The following is a 13,992-nucleotide window of genomic DNA, read 5'->3' on the forward strand; positions in this document are numbered from 1 at the left end:
AAGTATTTAGTGAGTGAGTGAATGGTTTGATGAAAGCTAATGTAGTACCATTGTTTGAATGCATTTTTCTGAAGTAGTAGAAGGTATCTTAGACAATTGTTATTTATAATGAATTCAGCGAGGAATAATTTTGTGAAAGGTAGAGATTGCTATAATTATGTACTTTTCAGTGGCTTTTACCCAGTATTCTCATTGATTTATAACTTGGGAACAATTTGTTCTATTTTTTCTTAATTATCAATTGCCAAAAGCTTTCAAAACACTGGCTTTATATTTTTGTCTCTTTTTAAAGCAATTATTGACCAATAATTTTGTATTTTCATTCATTTTATATATGTGTTATCTATATAATTTTATATAATTTTGTATTATCATTCTATTATTTAAAGGAAGGAGATATATCCACTGTGAAAGCTTGATATTTAATGGATTCCTAAAAGCAGTTGACCTATTTTTTGCATTCATGTTTAAACTCAAATGTTCATAGATTGGTTTTTTCCTAAAGAATCTTTAATGTAATAGCCTTCCATAGGTCCAATAATCAAGTTCTTCAATGGCTTCTCAGAAACTGTAATAAATTTTTTCATAGCAGCCACTCAGACAAATCCATAACAAAGGAGAATTCACTACCATGGGGTACTGAGGTATTGGAAGGTACCCCAAGTCAAAAGTTTCTGACAATCTCTTCTCTATGTTATGAATGAGAATTTTAAATTGTACCTCTCAATTTAATACTACTTTTAAGTCTCTTCTTAAAATAGTATTTTATGAAATATCTCATCTTCAACATTTCGATTCTTTATCTCTTTAGATATCCATTTCTGCAGTTTTTCTTTGTGTGGTATTTTTATTGGAGAAAGTGGGGTACAGATGAAAGGTATCAGCTGTGCTGTAGGAATTGCCATTTAACACTATCCTTACTGATCCTCTCTTTCGACAGGGAATTCAGCCACCAGATTTTTTTTTTCTTTTAAATTATTTTTTATTTATTTATTTTTATTTTTTTGGCTGCGTTGGGTCTTCGTTGCTGCTCACGGACTTGCGGCGAGCGGGGACTTCTCTTGTTGCGGAGCACGGTCTCTAGGCACGCGGGCTCAGCAGTTGTGGCGCACAGGCCCAGTTGCTCCGCGGCATGTGGGATCCTCCTGGACCAGGGCTCGAACCCCTGTCCCCTGCATTGGCAGGTGGATTCCCAACCACTGTGCCACCAGGGAAGTCCAGCCACCAGATTCTTAATGAATTACATCCCAATGTAATGAACTCTCTGAAAGCTCCAGATTGTCAAACTGTGTGGTGATTTTGTTATAATAAATTCTCTAGAAAACATTTCCAGCCAGCAAGAATGAATAATGCTAAAACAGGAATTTTCTTTTTCTGACCCAATCAGGGACACTAGAAATCATCCTACAGATATTATTCCCATGTTGTTCTTTCTCCGCCCTTCAAAGGAATGTATTTGGAGGGTGGGGAATGATGTTTAGTTTATCTAGGGTTGGGGGAGGGGGGGCTAATTTATTTATTTATTTGTTTGGCCTCACCGTGCAGCATGCAGGAGCTGAGTTCCCCAACCAGGGATCGAACCTGTGCCCTCTGCACTGGGAGCACGGAGTCTTAACCACTGGACCACCAGGGAAGTCCCTGGTGGGGGAGTTCTGATGGAAATAATTGAAGAAAGTGAGATGGAATAGATTAAAAGGATATTAAATCAGAATTTCTGCTTGTTAAAAACTGTAAATAGATCTTCCACATCTTCTTTCTCCCCATCACAGGAAGCACACAATCACATACATTTGTTAAGGTGAACTTTGTCATTAGAGAAACTAATAGAGAATTCAGGATAATTAAAGCAATACATCTCATTTTTACAAACCATTTAATACAAAGTTCTCATAGGTGTATTTTCTGCAGTGATAATAATATTTTTCAGCACTTTTACTATGTTCTAGACACTCTACTAAGCACTGTGAGTTTATCCTCTCATGTAATCCTTCCAGCAATATTCTGAGGTAGGCATAGAAAGAATAATTACCTAAGATCACAACGAATAAGTGTCAAAGCCAGGATTGAAATCCAAATCTTTCTGGCTCCAAACCATATTCTTACCATAATATTCTACTGCTTCTCAGGAAATACTACATTACTTATGTTGTGTTAGGAAGTAAGTGTAATACCACCCCATAATTTAGTCTGTACTAGTAAGTAAACTTTCTAGATAGTTGGAATTTAATGTAAGCATTAGAACATTCCTTTGTTACTAGAAATGTCTCCTTTTTTAGTGAATTCATTATTGTCACCCTAGTGATTCCTTCAATGAGTCCATAGGAGAATACAGGATTTTTTGTTCTTACATAAAATAACTCCAATGTCCATGTCTTTTATATCTCTTTTTAATAATTTTTTAGCCTTTCTTTCTATACAAAGGCATTTTCTGATACTGCCCCAAGTAGCACTTCACATTTACATTTTGATTTGCTGCTTTGAATTTTTGATTGTTCAGCTAAACAAAAATCTTATTAAAACCATGGTAGGAGTAAATACAATAGGACTTCCCTGGTGGCGCGGTGGTTAAGAATCCGCCTGCCAATGCAGGGGACACGGGTTTGAGCCCTGGTCCGGGAAGATCCCACATGCCACGGAGCAACTAAGCCCGTGCACCACAACTGCTGAGCCTGTGCTCTAAAGCCCGCAAGCTACAACTACTGAGCCCATGTGCCACAACTACTGAAGCCTGCACACCTAGAGCCCGTGCTCCACAACAAGAGAAGCCACCGCAATGAGAAGCCCGCGCACTGCAACGAAGAGTAGTCCCTACTCACTGCTACTAGAGAAAGCCCACGTGCAGCAACGAAGACCCAACACAGACATAAATAAATAAATAAATAAATAAATTTTTAAAAAGACTAAATGAAATAATCTCTGGTGGAAAACTGAAGGACTCATTATGAGTATATAATTTTTACACACAGCTCTGTAAGCCTTTCTCAAATACCTGTGGTCACCAGATAAATAACCTCCACCTAGGTGAGGAGTATAGCATTATTGAATTTTTTGAATTCTAATAAGCAAATGCTAATGTTACTCCTATAACTATTACTAAGTTTTAAATTTTTTTCAGTTTTTGTAATAAAGTGCTTCATAATTTTCATTTAAAAACAAATTAATTATTTTCCTCAGAAATAAATGTATTTTACCTCCTCAGTCATCTTAATTGAGCTACTTTCTCTTCATGTCTAAATCATTAAAAAAAAATTTTGTATCATGTTTTTGTCTTAACTGTCAACCTCTTTAATTCTGCCTTTGCAATTTTTTTTCTTCCACTCTTAGGTTTTAACTAAAGAATTTTATAGTCTCCAAGCCTCTTCTGAAAAACGTATTACCGAACTTCAAGCACAGAACTCTGAACATCAGGCAAGGCTAGACATTTATGAGAAACTGGAAAAAGAGCTTGATGAAATAATAATGCAAACTGCAGAAAGTAAGTCTCCCACCACTCCACACACAGCTTTTTTTTCTGGCAGCACAAGGAACCTGATACTGTTTCTAAAACTGCTTTGCTATATTTCTTTGAAATATAACTTGCAACTTTTTTTTTGAAAGAATACTTTACATTTTAAAAATTAGTTAACTTTGGACTTCCCTGGTGGCGCAGTGGTTTAGAGTCTGCCTGCCAGTGCAGGGGACACGGGTTCGAGCCCTGGTCCAGGAAATCCCACATGCCACGGAGCAACTAAACCCGTGCACCACAACTACTGAGCCTGCACTCTAGAGCCCGCGGGCCACAACTACTAAAGCCCACGTGCCACAACTACTGAAGCCCGTTCTCCTAGAGCCCGGCTCCGCAACAAAGAATAGCCTCACTCACCGCAACTAAGGAAAGCCTGTGCACAGCACCGAAGACCCAAAACAGCCTAATTAATTAATTAATTAATTTTTTAAAATTAGTTATCTTTAATTCTAGTAGTTGAGATCACAAAAAAATGTGGTTAACTATGATCGATTTTATCTTTTCACTTATTTACCTCACTCATTCAGCAATAAAGTGATTACATATGCCAAGGTTTTATCTTTTCATTTATTTAGCTCATTCATTAAACAATTATTAAGTGAATACATATGCCAGGATATGGGGATATGGAGTTCATGCAATAATTCTTGCTTATAGGTATTCCTAGTCTAGTCTACTGGGAGAGACAAACATATTAACAGATAATTAAAGTGCTATTAGCAAGAGAGAGGCAGTTCTTGTTGTAAGTACAGAAGAGATCTTGAGTTAATTCCGTGTTGGAGGTGAGGAATCCCTGAGAGGGGAGATGACATTTCAATGAGGGACAGATAGAAATTGAAGGACAGATAGAAATTCATTGCATACACTGTGTATGACTTTGACTTTAATTTCTACTTCTTTTTTTTCCTTTTATTTTCTGTCTTCCAGTGTTGTCCCTGACTCCAAGGGAATATTCTAAATTAACATTTCACCATTGACTGTGATGTTTGCTACAGTACATTATTTCTGTTCAGAAGTCAGAAATAATAGTGGCATTCTTATAAAAATGGGTTTAAACTTCAATTGAAGTTGAGGTTGACTTTATTTGGGGCACCTTTTCTTGTAAAGACTGTATTGTGTTGATAGCCCAGTTTAAGAAAAACTTCTGTTTTATCCCTATCATTGCCTTTTTTTTAAATTTCCAAGGCCAATGTCTGATAATTACAATAGTTTCCAAATTTATCTTCAGTTTCTTCATGGAGTCTGAGTAATCTTTATAAAATACAGATTTGACCTTACCATACACCTGCTTTAATGCCCCTATCAACTTTAAACAGCCTAAAGTCAAATTCCTTAACATGTCTTTTTATGATTAGACTTATTTATCTTTGTACTTTTTTATGCCTTGCCATTCCCTATCATATTGCATTATTTTGAAAGTTCCATACTTCTTTATCTCTGTAGTTTTGCAGATATCCCTCTGTCTAAACAAATTAGGAGTAGAAGAGAACTTCCTGAATCTGATAAAAGATATCTACGAAAAACGTACAGCTAATATTATACCTAATGATGAAATATCAAATGCTTTCCCTTTAAAGGAGAGAACCAGGCAAGGATTTCTATTTTCATAACTTACATTAAACATTGTACTTGAACTCCTAGCCCCTGAACTAAGGCAAGAAAGGAAAAATAAGTATAAAGATCGGAAAGGAATAGGAAGACTGTATTTTCAGATTACAAAACAATCACTAACACTGATAAGTAAATTTAACAAGCTATAATAATTACACAGAAACATGCTAGAAGCTTGGACTTCCCTGGTGGTGCAGTGGTTAAGAATCCATCTGCCAGTGCAGGGGACATGGGTTTGATCCCTGGTCGGGGAACTGAGATCCCACATGCCGCAGAGCAACTAAACCTGTGCGCCACAACTACTGAGCCTGCACTCTAGAGCCCGTGAGCCATGACTACTGAGCCCGCACACCACAACTGCTGAAGCCTGCATGCCCTAGAGGCCACGCACTGCAACTACTGAGCCCATGCACTGCAACTACTGAAGCCTGCATGCTTTAGGGCCTGCGTGCCCCAACTACTGAGCCCGCATGCGGCAACTACTGAAGCCCATGCACATGGAGCCCATGCTCCGCAACAAGAGAAGCCACCGCAATGAGAAGCCTGCGCACCGCAACAAAGAGTAGTCCCCGCTTGCTGCAACTAGAGAAAGCCCCTGCGCAGCTACAAAGACCCAACACAGCCAAAAATAAAATTAAAAAAATATATATGTATACACACACACACACACACACACACACACACACACACACTAGAAGCAAACAATTGGAAAAAGAAATTTAAAAAGCAATTTCAAAAAAAAAACAATTTCATTTACAATAGTATCAAAACACATAAAATACGTAGGAATAGATTGAACAACACGAAATACAAACCATTGCTAAGAAAAAGAAGACTTGCTAAAACATCAATAGATATATCATGAATTCTATAAATTCAGTATTGTCCCAATCATAATTCCTTTTTCTTTTTAACATTTTTGTATTCCGCTTATGTGGAAATTCAAAGGACTTATTAAAAGGTCTACTTTTAATAATACCATGGCACACCTACCAGAATGGCTGAAATTAGCAAGACTGGTTATACCAAATGTTGGTGAGACTGTGGAAGAACTGACACTTTGTTATAAAACCAAACAGCCTATCCAGTGATCCAGCAATTTCATTGTTGTTATTTGCCTAAAGGCAAAGAAAACATATGCATACTAGAATAACCAAAATAATTTTGAAAAAAAAGAACAAAATTGGAAGAGTTACACTTCAAGACTTAGACTTCAAGACTTAATATAAAGCTACAGTATCAAGCTAGTATACTACTGACATAAAGAAAGACAAATACAACAACAAAATAGAATCGAGAACTAAGAAATAGACCCACACTTGTCTGATTATTTGATTTTTAATAAAGGAAGCATACCATTCAGCTAGAGAAAGGAAAGTTTGTTCAATAAATGGTGCTAAAAAAAATTGGACATCTTTTTGAAAATGAACCTTAACCTTATTTCACACTATACACTAATATTAATTTGAGACTTGCAAGTAATAGCTAAAATTATAAATCTTTAGTGGAAAATATGGGTATTTTTGCAACTGGGGGTAACTTAAAGTTTCCTAGACAGGATCCTGAAAGCAACTGCCATAAAAGAAAAATTTACCAAGTAGACTTCATCAAAATTAAAAACTTCTGCTCTTATAGAAGACATCTCTAAGAAATGAAGAACTAAGCTACAGAGTAGGAGAAAGTAATCGCAGTCTCATATCTGACAGAGGAATGGTATCCAAATTAAGAAAATGCCTCAGAGAAAATATTCACAAAAGTCTTGACATAAGATTATCCAGATGAGCCCATCTCAAGGGTCCTTATAAGAAAGAAGGTGATATTGTGATGAAATCAGAAGTCAGAGATAGAAGATTTGAAGATGCATAGAAAATGTTATGAAGAAAATCATAGGAGAAAATAAATTTACAGTACTTTACTGTATTTATCAATACCATAGGTTTACATCATCTGTTTACGAGATGAATTATCTGTCAGTACCTATATCAATATTGTCTTATATGATACAAAACACTGTAGATGTTATATGTATTGCTAACACTAGATATCAAAAATGAAAAGTTAGATGGACCTAGAGATTATCATACCAAGTGAGGTAAGTCAGAAAGAGAAAGACAAATATCATGATATCATTTATATGTAGAATCTAAAATATGATACACATGAACTTACTTACAAAACAAAAACAGACTCACAGACATAGAAAACAAACTTATGGTTACCAAAGAGGAAGAGAGAGTGGGAGAGGGATAAATTAGGAGTTTGGGATTAGCAAATACAAACTACTATATGTAAAATAGATAAACAGCAAGTTCCTAATGTATAGGACAGGGGACTATATTCAATACCTTGTAATAAACCATAATGGAAAAGAATATGAAAAGGAATATATATATATATTCACTTTGCTGTATGCCAGAAACTAATACAACATTGTAAATCAACTACACTTCAGTAAAAAATATATATTACCAAAAAAATGAAACGATAATGTGAAAAAGAAATTGACATTTATTTACAGGTATTAAAATTCGTGCATGGATAACGAAGAAGCAGCAATATGATTGCTTTATCACAACCCAGTGTGATCGGTATGATTGCTTCACAGTAGCCTAGCCTATACACTAATGAATGAATCATTATAAAATTTTTATGGTATTATAGTCATATTCATAATACAGTACTGGAAACATTGTTACACATTTTTAAAAGCCACGTACCTGTGATGATAGGCTGATAACGCAGTGTCTCCAATTATGAGAGAGACATACAGTACGGTAATGTAATTCTTTGACAGCACAGTTATAAAACCGTAAGAAAACCAACACATTAATTTTATATTAAATATTACCTTATGCCTATATACGAATAGAGAAGCTTCTACATATACTTTATGCATTCATGAGTTACCTTTTTCTTAGTTTTTTCGATATTTCAGGGCTACACGGTTCATCTGCAAGTTTTTTCAAATTGTTGCAAATCTCCAAAAATTTTTTCCAATGTATTTATTGAAAAATATTCATGTTTGAGTGGACCCAAGCAGTTCAAACCCTGTTGTTCAAGGGTCAACTGTTTATATTTCTCAAAATTCATTGAATGATAGACTTAAGATTTGTACCTTTCACCATATGTAAATTTTATTTTTAAAAAAGAACTATAAGTAATATTGAACTATAGTTGATGATTTACATGTTGAACTGTTTGGGGGTGAAGGCACAGATCTGCAACTTATTTTGAAATGCATCAAAAAAATAAGATGGATTCATGGATGGATACAGTGATAGATAAATGTGTGAGAAATAAATGTAGTACGATGTTTAATTTTGAATCCAGGTGTTGGATATATGAGTGTACACTTCTTTCAGCTTTTCCATGTGTGTAAATATTTTCTAAATAAAATCTTTAGAAAAGATATATAAATTAATTTTTTGCTATGATATTTTATAAACCATCTTAAAAGTATCTTAGAATAAAATATATTTGCTTGTCCTTGGAAGATTAATAAACTAGGTTCTTTTCTATCCATTCACATTGGAAATTAGAATATTCCTATCCTCGTTCAACGAATACTTACTGATTAAACAAAATTTGTAAGATGTAAGTGCAAAACATTCTTTCTTAGTACTATAGTGTGTACAATATTCAAAGGATTATCATCTAATTCAGCTCATTTCAGCTGACATGAAGATGGTTAGACTTCATTTATTAAGGTGTAACCATGGCAAATTACAGTATCCTGTTTACACTTGAATTGCTTTTCGTATTCAAATAAGTTTAATATTTGTATATTTGAGGAGTTTCGTTTTCAAAGATCGTCATCAAATTGTTAAAAGTACAGGTATTGTCTAGAAGCTAAATAAGTTTTTTTTTAAATGTCAGATTTCTAATTGTCAAATTGAGGGACCTACTTTCCATCCTCATCCTACTTGTAACCTCTGCTGGGCATTTGTCACATTTCTCAAAACTCTTCTCTTGCTTCTTAAGTCGTCTGCCTTTGATTGTTTCTTCTCCATCGCTTTTATTGTCTCTTCTTTTATCTAACTCTTTCTGGTTCCCAGGGTTTTGTGGGTTTTTTTTCCCTCACCCTCTTCAATTCTGACTTACCTACTTTCTGGATAATTTTATCCCTTTCCACAATTTCAGTGACTGGCCACAGGCTAGTGATTCCACAGGTCTGTATGGAATTCTTGCAGTCATTGAAGATGTAGCATTATTTATATTTTCTCTTCCTTCCCTAAAACGTATTAATTTTCTTGTATTCTTGATCTGTTAGTAAGGTTAAAGTCTGTCTAATTACCCAACTAGCTTTTGTCAACCTTGATTCCTCCCTCATACTATCTAGTGCCTCATCTCACCTGCATACCTCCTCATTTGTCTAGAATCCAGGTTCTTTTCTCCATCCTCCATTGCTATTATGGACCAAATCACAACTGGATTATTACTATAACCTGTAAGGAGTTCTCTGTGCTACCAATCTAGGTCACCCTTTTCCCATTACTGGAATTTTTTTTCCTATAATATCAGCATCAACAACAAAAATCTATTGGTCATGTCACTTACCTGTACTAATCTCTTTTAATTTCTTGTTGTGTGTAGAATAAAATCCAGACTCGTTAGCCTAGCAAATGAGACTTTAGTCCCATTCACAGTTGGAACTTGGCCTCCCTTTCTACTACTATTGTTTTCCAGACTAACTTCAGCCACTTTTCTCACAATTACTGAAACTTCACAGCCCTGTGCCTTTACACATTGCAGTTCCTTCCTGCACATTCTCTGTGAATGTCATTCTCCCCATACCTTCCTAATGCCTCTAGCATGGGAAAAATAGTGGTACTAAGACACATTCATATCTCTTTAGTACCATTTGCCATTTTGTGTAGGACATTGTTTCTGTAATTAAATCACCACTAGAATAGTTAGCCCATGAGTTATTAATCCAGTAAGTATTAAACTCAAATTTAAGTTGTCCATCAATATCTGATGGGTTTTTGAGATGTTAGCTAAATTTACCCCTCTTTCTTCTGACCTTAGAACTATTTAAGAGAAACAAGCATCAGATAGGTATCTAAATGCCTGCTCTAGTTCTGACAGAGCTGGATTGGAGAAGCCAACTTGGCTCTGAGTAATGATAGCTGTTACTATCAGCAATGGCACATAGCATCGCTTGCTTACACGTGTCCCTCATAACTACTAATCCTACCTCTGAAAACTGATCTTGGTTCACTGTGAATAGGGTCAAAATTGAAGAAAAAGACACTTATGAATATTCCTGAAATGTTTACTGTACTACAGAAGGATCAAACAACAAATAAGTGCATATTACAGTGATAGGCCTGCAAATAGCTTCACTTACTAATGTAAAATATTTGGCTTTATTTTAAACCTGAAACATTTCTGAAAGTAGGTTTCTCTTTTTGACATTAAAATACTGGTTATTGATGAATAATGTTATAAAAATTGTTATATGTCATGAACTGCTTTAAATTGAGCTGGAAACCTTTAGTTTTTATAGCCTTTGATTAAATATTTTTTCATCTCAACTTACAGTAAATTGTCATCGCATTTAAACGTTTTACCCATAAAACATTAACCTGTTAGTTAAAATTCCTTTTGGGGAGTGGTGTGACAATAGCAAAATTTAGAAGTAAATGGTGTTACTGAGTTTTTTGTAATTTTTTTAAAAAGGCCATCAATAGACTCTTAGGACTGTATATTTTCTTCACAGAGTAGCCTACTTAAATGCATAATTTCATTATTGCAAGTTAGGATAAAGTTGTTCTTCTGATAAAATAATGAACATCTTTCCTAATTAAAAGTAGTCATTTCTCTTATCAAGAAGAGAAGTAATGAAATTGATCTTATCATTACTTTTTCATAAGTACATAACATACATTTCATGCAGAAAGCCTTTGAATCTCAGAATAAACGACATCTGTATTATTATGCTTTATAACAAGAAAACTTAACGTGTCATATGATGCAGTCCCTTACACCTTTTAAAAATAGATGGAACAAATCCAAGCAAGCATATACTTTACGAAATAACTGCTGCTGCTTACAGATGGTCTGTTTGAGGTTATGCATTAGCCCTTTTAAATGTTCTTATGCTCCTTAATTCATTATTATGACCTCTTTTATTTTCACTTCTGCCATACTTTTTAAGAAAAAAAAAATTTCACATTGTACACTTCAATATTTTCCAGTTGAAAATGAAGAGGAGGCTGAAAGGATTCTTTTTTCTTATGGCTATGGTGCTAATGTTCCCACAACAGCCAAAAGACGACTAAAGCAAAGGTAAAATCAATATATATTCATTTCACTTATCTATTCAAGCTAAATTTAATTACATTGTGCTTTATGATAATGTACTGAGTGGAGTGACAAAATAAAGTTACTTTATTCTTAGTATGCATAAATATTAAATTGCTCACAAATACAGTAAGTAATAATCATGCATTTCATGTATTTTTAAGTGAGTTTAATGGTTGGTAGAATGTAAGTGTACATTAGAATTTTCCTAGAATTGGATTCAGTGATAATGACACCATTTTAAATTTATTTTCATCTTAATTTCAGGTGAATTACAAATGCTTTTTTGTACCAACAATTTTCAGGTTAAAATTAATGAATTATGCTTCCTTTTTTTTTCGCTTGTTTTTTATTCACCTGTCTACATTCCTTGATGTATACTTGAGAGAGAGAAAAAGAAAGAGATTGGGAGAGAGCGATAGAGCTAGCATATATACTGTGATTGAAAGTATAAAACACTTTGTGAAGACCAAGAAAATTTTTAGGAGATCCGCTAGTTATTTGTTGAGATACTATTTAAAGTATACTAAGAGAAAATTGTACCTATATTAATTGGTTTTCTAGTTGACCTAACTCCTAACTCCTTTCTCCCACCTGAATTCATCCTGCTTTGCAGAAAGAGCCCTGCTTGCTACCATAACAAATCTAAATGTTTCTATCAGACTTCTAAGCCCTTCCATGTGGCCCTACCTCTCCCGCCTTATTTACCTCTCTACCCCAAATGAGGGTAGTATATCTCTCTGCTTATAATGTCTGTTTTCCACATACCACACAACAGAGCATTTGTCTTATCTCACTAGCTCTCATTTTCCATATCGTTTCCCCAGCTAGATGGAAAGTTCCTCAAGGTCAGCAGCTACATCTTATTCTTGTTTATTCTCCATTGTCCCTACCTAGCATGGTGTAAGATACCTAGTAGAATTGTCTCTTCATCTGAGTATCTGAGGATTCAGAGCTGCTATCTGTTATTTTTACATGAATTGATTTAAACGTTTAGAGACATTACACACTAAGTAAGAGAAACAATTCATCTTAATTCTAATACTTTTGTAGAAACTTTGGCTCAGAGGGTAACGGGTCTTTAGAGCTATCTAAAGTGATATAAGATAGAGACCATTTTATGAGAAGTAACAACAGGATGCTTAGAATTTATGTTTCTTACTGGTTACACTGAATAGACCAAGGATAGAAGACTGCCAGATATCAAATTGTAGCTGGAATGGTTAATTCTGTTTAGTGAAGATGCAAGTATTTCTAAATTATGTATTATTTGGAAAAATCGGTTATAGTGCCATTCCATTCCCATTCTCCCCTGAGTCCCTCCTAAGGGTGACCTAGGATAATTTGTGATTTTCAGCATATCTCCATTTTTGAGCATTATGTTGCCAAAGGAGGAATAGAAATGTAGTTTTGTGGGCAAGCGACTTTTTTATCAGTGGCAAATGATTGGTAAAATGCTAAAAATGGAAATTTGAAGGAGGAAGTCCATTCTCTTCTCTATTTTATCATCTGATTCCTTCAAAAGAATCTTGGTCACAAGAAGAAAAAAGAATTTTTCTGTTGTAAGCTTTCTTTCTTTAGCCCCCAAATGCTGAGTTCTTCTAAAATTGAAAGCAATTATTACTATTATCTTACTATTTTTTTTAAGAATTTCCAAAACAGACATTGATTTCTTAATATTTAGGTTGAAGATTTAAGGACCCACAACTGATTCATATTCTGAATAATCTTAACTGTCCAAATATTTCTAAAGATTTTATCACTGAGCTATCTATGTGCCTTGAACAAGTGCCTAATGGGCATGCTATTAATATCTCCTACCAGCTGGTGCCAGGCATTCTTCTCATGATGAACCATAGGGTTATTTTGAGGAAGTGCTTCTGAGGTCATCTAAACTGAGTGAAGGGAAAGTAAGTCTAGATAGCCAAAGAGGACATTTATGCATTCCTTTGCACATTCATTCAACAACTTCTATTGAGTGCCTACTGTATGCACAAAATCGACCAGTGGCAAAGAAGATCCCTGTTTAGGGTCTGATGCATTTCTGAAGTTTGCAAAGTCCATATTTGATTTCTTAATGGATATTTGTAAAGAAGTCAATGGCTTTGTGCTCTAAGTTTAATTTATTTAAGATGAAAGCAATATAACCTTCAAATATTTAATTTGTCACATTTGAAATTAAAGCAATGGAAGCTTAAGGTGGATTATAAAATAACTTAGTCATAATGACAAATGAAATATTTGCATAATAAAGTTTTCATTATACATCAGCACATTTCAAAATGTATTAAAATTTCAAAGGAACTTATTTCTCATCTGCTACACAATATATCCCATTCATACTAAATTTGATTTAAAATTTCATGTATTCAACAACCAGAATTAAATATTTTAGGGTAACACTTAATCGGAGGGGATTTCTGATTATAAAAATAATATATGTTTATTTTAGAATATTAGGAAAATTACCAATAATCCTACTGTCCAAAGACAGCCATTCAAAAATGTATATAGATACATATATATTCTTACATATTTAAGGTATTATTGTATGTAACTTAGAAATTTAA

At 34.4% G+C, this 13,992-nt stretch overlaps 1 protein-coding gene across 3 annotated transcripts in view; it reads left to right on the top strand.

The window, feature by feature from the left end:
* Window positions 1-13,992, top strand: part of PIBF1 (progesterone immunomodulatory binding factor 1) — a 201,443-nt gene that overhangs the window by 116,479 nt on the left and 70,972 nt on the right. For all 3 annotated transcript variants that reach the window (XM_036832007.1, XM_036832009.1, XM_036832010.1), the window contains exons 12-13: window positions 3,325-3,475; window positions 11,317-11,407. In XM_036832007.1, coding sequence (XP_036687902.1) covers window positions 3,325-3,475; window positions 11,317-11,407 — 242 coding nt within the window. The remainder of the gene's footprint in view (window positions 1-3,324; window positions 3,476-11,316; window positions 11,408-13,992) is intronic.

The sequence above is a fragment of the Balaenoptera musculus genome, chromosome 18 (assembly GCF_009873245.2).
Source record: "Balaenoptera musculus isolate JJ_BM4_2016_0621 chromosome 18, mBalMus1.pri.v3, whole genome shotgun sequence".
NCBI classification, from domain to species: domain Eukaryota; kingdom Metazoa; phylum Chordata; class Mammalia; order Artiodactyla; family Balaenopteridae; genus Balaenoptera; species Balaenoptera musculus.